At 70.7% G+C, this 6,043-nt stretch overlaps 1 protein-coding gene across 2 annotated transcripts; it reads right to left on the bottom strand.

Annotated features, from left to right (window-relative positions):
• Positions 1–755: 755 nt before the first annotated feature.
• Positions 756–4,942, bottom strand: TMEM121 (transmembrane protein 121). 2 transcript variants are annotated; one of them, XM_044932968.1, is made up of 2 exons: positions 4,725–4,942; positions 756–2,215 (listed from the first exon to the last, which is right to left on the bottom strand). In XM_044932968.1, the coding sequence occupies exon 2, from the start codon at positions 2,047–2,049 to the stop codon at positions 1,093–1,095; it is 957 nt and encodes a 318-aa protein (XP_044788903.1). In that variant the 5' UTR covers positions 2,050–2,215; positions 4,725–4,942; the 3' UTR covers positions 756–1,092. The 2 variants fall into 2 exon arrangements, with proteins under 2 accessions (XP_044788903.1, XP_044788902.1); XM_044932967.1 differs by lacking the exon at positions 4,725–4,942 and adding an exon at positions 4,295–4,395.
• Between the last annotated feature and the right edge of the window lie 1,101 nt (positions 4,943–6,043).

Below are 6,043 nucleotides of genomic sequence, written 5' to 3' on the forward strand. Positions count from 1 at the left end.
GGCACTGGGTCACTTTTGGCCTCCGGAGGCCACCTCAGGAAGCCAGGAAAGGTCTTCAAGGCCTCCTCAAACAGCCTGGTCCACAGCCTCACCAGGCCCAAGGCAAAGGGCCCCTCCCCAGAGGCTACAAGACCTTCCCAGGCCTTCTGGGTACCCAGAGTCACATCTCAGGTGCAAGGGCCTGGGCAGAGCCGCAGAGAGCCCTGCAGATGGGCTTCACCCCCTGGGCTCTCCAGACAGACCAGCCGGCAAGGTGGCCGCTCTGCACCTCTGGGCACCAAGCCCTGGGCACCAAGCCCTGGGCCCCGGGTGCCGCCGGCTCCCGAGGCATCTGGGCTCCACTCCCCTGACCCTGGCCACAGGGAGCCAAGCTGGGGCTGGGTCCCATCTGGCATCTGGCTGTCCTGGCCAGGGAGAGCCCCCAGGGTGCCAGGGAAACCTGGGCGCTGGACACTTCTGGGCTGGGGGCGTAGGGGGCGGGGGCGGGGGCGGGGACGGGGTGGGGGGGGGGCAGGGACAGGGCCAGCATCTTGGGCATCAGGGGTGGGGGTGGGGACAGGAACGGGGAGGCTGGAGGGTCTGTCTCAGAATGCCCGAGCAATTGTGCCTGCGCAGGGGCTGGGGAGAGGCCCCTGGGAGGAGGCCTGGGAAGGACACGGGCCCCACCCCGCCATTACTGGAGCACACCGGACCCGCCCACGCCCCTCCCCGGCTGTCAGAGACTGGACGCATCAAACAGGCAAAGCACAGCCACGTTACATACAAAACTGTAAACACGAGTCTTTAAAATGACAGAGGCCTCCTCGGTCCCAAACGCTGAGCCAGAGGCCCCCACCGAGGGACCCCAAGGGACCAGACCTCGGCCCACTCTGTGCTCCCTTGCCACCCAGAACGCCGCGGGTGGAGGCGGGACCCTCCCCGCTCCGCCCCGGCCGCACACACTGGCTCACGGGCCGTGGTCCGAGGGATCCCTGAGATGAAGGCGCGGCCGCGGGCCCCGCGGGTAGGGGCGCTCTCCGCACCCGACCCCACCCCATCCCATGCAAACCGCACGCGCCTGCCGCCAGGCGTCTCAGAGTCCGGGGGCCCCGGTCACGTGTCCAGGGCATCGCGCGTGGGCGAGGGGCCGCGGGGGCGGCCCGGGGGGCCGTGCAGCGGCTGGGGCGGCGGCACCGAGTTGCGCTGCGGGGCGGGCGGCTGCAGCTCCAGCGCCAGCGCGGGTGGCGGGAAGTCGCGCACCTGGCGCCGGTACTCCAGGAAGGTGCAGGCCTTGGTGGCCAGCGCCACCACGTTCTTGCCGACGAAGATGGCGGAGACGCGGCTGTCGCGGAACAGAGCCATGTTGGCGGCGCGCGCCAGCACGGCCACCACGTTGACGGTGGCGAGGCTGAGCACCGGGTAGAGCATCATCTTCTGCGGCGCGATGTGTTCACCCTGCATGCTCACCTCGCTGAGCGCCACGCACGGCAGCACCAGCAGCAGCATGTAGCAGTAGAAGAAGGTGAGGCCCTCGGCCCACAGCGGCAGCCCGCTGCGCGGCGGCTCCCACAGGCTGGCCTGCATGTCCAGCAGGTCCAGCAGGTCCAGCGCCACCCAGAAGAGGCGGCCGCGCAGGTCCTCGCGCTTCCGGAAGGTGCGCACGTACTCCATGCGGTCGAGCGCCACCAGCAGCAGGAAGAGGCCCGGCACGCACACCGACAGCAGCAGCGTCAGCGCCTTGCGCGCCACCGGGTCGGCCGCGCCACGCCGCGCCGCCTTGTAGTTTTGGAAGATGAAGTAGAGCTTGATCTCCAGCACGAAGATGTAGAGGAACCAGAGGATCATCGCGTAGCCGCGCTTGGCCGTGCGCACCTCGGCGCCCACCCACACGGCCACATAGCGCAGCACCAGCAGGAAGCACACGTCGCCCACCAGCACGATGATGCACACTCCGATCTTGCGCGGGCCCTGGTTCTGCTCCACCAGGTAAGCGTCCATGACCGCCATGCTGCCCATGATCACCAGCGTGGTCAGGCACACGTGGCGCCGGTCCGGGGGAGGCAGCACCATGGTCGGCCGCCTGGGCCCCGACCTGGGCGCGCGCGGTCCCACGCGAGGCGGGACGTGGCCCTGCGGCGGCGGCGGCGGCGGCGGCGGCACTCAGCCCTCGGGCATGGCGCGGGGCCTGTCCAGCCGCCCCGAGGGCGCCGCTGCTCCGGGCCGGCGAGCTCGGAATCTGGGGAGATCAGAGCAGACGGGGTCAGCACGCAGAGCGCGCGGCCGCTCCTCCCCCTCCCCACTCGCCCCAGCCCCCGGCGCGCTTCCCCCCAGGGACCCTGTCCGGACCCCAGGCCGGGCTCTGCCGCACGCGCGCGCAGGAGGGGCCGCGCGCCGAGCCCGGGCATCCAGGGGGCGCCACCGCCGCACCTGAGGCCGGGGCCGCGTTCCCGCCGAAGCCGAGGGGAGACGGGGACGGAAGCGGCTACTCCCCGCCGCGCGAGGCCCCGGATCCCCGAGGGTTTGTCCCTCTGGCTCCAGCTGCCCGCGCCGCTCGCCCGGAGTCCCGTCCCGCGGCTGTTCCCGCTCGGGCGGCCTTGCTCGCGGCGCCGCACCGGGAGGGAGGCGGGCCTGCGCCCTCGGCTCGGCGAGAAGCGAAGGCGCGAGGAGCCGGGGCTCTGGGCAGGTTCTCCGATCCAGGACTGAGAGTCATCCAGGTCCCGGGGGCTCCATCCCCAAAGCCCCTCCGCGGCCCCCCCTGCCCCTGCCTCGCAGCCCCGGCATCTTTCCTCCCTGCTTCCGCAAACTGGTCCACCGTCCACAGGGCGTGTGGCCCGTTCTCTTCCGCCCTGCGCGCACCGTGGCTCCCTGCGGCCCTACTGCGCTGGCAGTGTCTCCTGCCCTCTGAACTCCCCCAGCCCTGACACCAGCTCGCCCTGCTCACCACGAAGGGGTGGGCCCCCAGTCGCTCCGTGCCCCCGAGCCTTGGGGGCAATCTTAGGAAGCCTCCTTTGCTCCCCACGGGGCCACAAGCCCCTGCACCCCTCTCACACCCCTGGCACTGGCTGTCACGGCGGGGCTGGTCACAGCCCGACACCAGGCTGTGGGTCAGCACCCCTGTGCCCGCTGACACCCTGGGGAAAGACAGAGGGCCCCGGCCTCATCCACCCAAAAGTCACTTGAGGCTCACTTCTAGCCAGGCTCCCCACCCCTCCGGTCTCCCCCACAGCACCCCTGGCCCAAGGGCTCTCTGTTTACTGCCCTGTCTAGACAAAGACATAAAATTTAATGTCACCCGGGACTGTGGAGCCAGTGCTCGGCCTCCCCTAGTGACACCGCAGCCCCCACTGCCTGGGGAGGAAGGTCGCCTTCCAAGTGGGCACCTCCAGCCCTGGTCTCATCCTGGCTGCTGCCCCACCTGGCACCCACCTCCCAGGGTCTCTGCCACCACATGCAGGACCCCACCACTCTGAGTGTGGACGCCTGGAGTAGAAGATGCCTTGGGAGGGTCATCGGCCTAGCCCCTGCGCCCACAATTCCATGAGCTCCTGCCCCCCATCACACACACACCCCTTCTTCACCCCCACTGTGTGGACACACTTGACCCACGAAGCCCCCCCCCCCCCCCCCCCGTGGCTGCAGCAGCGGCCTGGGAATCTCCTTCATCCCAGCCCTTGGCCCGGCCAACGAGCCAAAGAACCGCTGCACCCCGCACCCCGCCTCCCATCCACTCCACGGGCGTTTCCACTCCCTGACGCTCTCATCAGACCTGGGCCAGGGCCGCCGGGGCCAGACAGACCCTGTCCCGACCGGCGCTCACGCAGGGAACCCCAGCCTCTGCCCCAGAAGGCCGGAGCCAGGGCCTGGCCGCCCTTCCCCCGCAGCCACCGGGCCTCTCCCTGGGGACCGGCCCCAGGCCCTGCTGCCCCCTCCGTCCTGAGCCCGGCCCGGGGCCTCCTGCTTGGCTGCCCGGACCTCACAGACTCCGGGGCCTCCGGGCACTTCGCTGCCCGCCCCTTCCCTGGCGCCTCGCACGCATCCCTCAGTGCCCACAGGGGTGGTAGGGCGAGAGGAAAAGGCGGCCCTCCCTCTGCCCGATCGGACAGAGGTGAGGCCGGTGAAGGGGTTGGGCCGCTCCCAGCAGCCTGCGACTAGGCTCCTCGGTCCGCTCCGCCCGCTCCCCCCCACAGGGCCTGGTCCAGGCAGTCCGGCCGCCAGGCCTCACCCCTGCAGCGCCGCCGCTGCACCCTGCCACCCCTGCGGCCGGGCACTCGGGGCTCACCGGAGCGCCCTGCCCGCGTGCCCTGCCCGCACCTACCCGCCGCCGGCCAGATTCTGCGCGCGCGCGGGGCCGGGCCCCACGGAGCTTGTCTGCGCGCCCGCCGAGGCCGCGCTCTCCTCGGCTCCGCGGCGCCCCCCGCCCGCGCGCGCCCCGCCCCCGGCCCGAGGCCCCGCCCCACGCTCCCGGCCGCCCGCGCCCGGCGGACCCGGACTGGGGTCCCCGCGCCCCCACCCCCTCAGCGGCGCCGGTTGCCAGGGCGACAGCACTGCGCGGCAGCGGCGCCCGGGGCCTCGGCACTAGGAAGCCAGACGCCCCCGGGCTCCATGCGCGGCCCGGGAAACCTCTCCACCCGCGTCACTCCGCAACCCGAGGGAAACTGGCCTGCGGGCGCCCTGAAATTCCGCGGCAGCCCACACCCAGGCCGCCGACCAGGGCGACTCTGATCTCCGGCAACAGGCGGCCTTACCGCGGAGCTGGCCCCGAGGCGGGCCCGGGTGGCTGCCGCCCATCTGCAGGTGGCCCCACGGGACCTCGTTTGGGGACGCGGTGCCGCCTCCCAGAGACCCTGGGTCCTGGGTTCCTCCGCCTTCCCCAGTCCTCATCTGAGGCCAAAGAACAGGGGCAGTGAGCAGCCATCCGGGGACCATGCTAGGGTTTGGAGGCTCAGGCCGCTTTCCACCCACCGGAGTCCCCACCCTGCCCTCACTGAGCACCGCCCCCAACATCGCAGCCACGTCCACCCCGGGACGGAGGAGGGGCGCGCACCCGCTGCCTGCCTGCTGCCTCTGACGGAGAAGAGCAGGTCAGAAGGTGAAGGGACCCGCTGGGCCCCCACCGCACCTGTCTGCTCACACCCAGGCCCCAGCAGTGCCTGGTCCCACACAGATGGCCGAGTCTGTGCAGATGATGGGCTCCGCTGCCCTTCCCCAGCATCAGGCCCTCCAGGGGTGCCCTGGAGCCAGCAGGCCGTCCTGGCCCGTTCCTGAGAGGCATGAGGAAGACGTTGAGATGCTCTGGAGCTGAGCTCTCAGGATGGTTGACTGCCGGACACCAGCACCCGCAGCCACTCGTACACTGGCTCTCACTGGAGGAAGTGCAGTCAGGGCCCCAAAGTTGCCTCTGTGCCCAGGGAGGGGCCCCAGATCCACAAGGATGGTTTACCTTCCCCAGGGAGGTCTCCAGAGCCCAGGGGCCCAGGTACCAAGACCACTTCCTGCAGCACGGAGGTGCAGGTTCCCACTGGTCAGCAGGCACCACCAGCAACCCTGTGGCAGACCCACCCTGGCTGGCCGGGAAGGCAGAGGAGACCAGGGCACCCCCAGTGTCCCCTGAACCCACACCTCCCGCCGCCATCTGCCCTCGAGGAGGGGCTGCCCGCCAGGCCTCCCTGCCCACCTCCTGTCTCGCTCTACCCTCCCCACTCACCCAGGGGCTGCTGGGAAAGTCCAGTCTTTACCCCAGTCCCGCATGTCTGCATTAGTGCTCTGCACGCCATGCACCCCTCACCGCCCCAGCACCCAGCTCTTGCCTCCCAATCCCCCATCTGTGTGTCCACCCCCTGCGTCCCCCCACTGCGCCCCCAGCCAGGCCCAGAACACTTGGGACACGGGCCGGCTCCCTCTGGATGATGTGATTAAATCACAGGCCTTGAGATCTGGGATCATCCCAGATTGCCAGGGCAGGCCTTGTCATCACCAGCCTCCTTGTGGGAGGGAGGTGGAGTGCGAGGGTCAGAGAGATCTGAAGAGGCTACAGCCGGCTTGGAAGGTGCGGAGAGTGGCCAGG

Source organism: Bubalus bubalis, chromosome 20, assembly GCF_019923935.1.
Source record: "Bubalus bubalis isolate 160015118507 breed Murrah chromosome 20, NDDB_SH_1, whole genome shotgun sequence".
In the NCBI taxonomy this organism is placed as follows: domain Eukaryota; kingdom Metazoa; phylum Chordata; class Mammalia; order Artiodactyla; family Bovidae; genus Bubalus; species Bubalus bubalis.

Coding starts and splice junctions, on each gene's coding strand:
- TMEM121 (XM_044932968.1), bottom strand. CDS start 2,049: ATGGTGCTGCCTCCCCCGGACCGGCGCCACGTGTGCCTGACCACGCTG.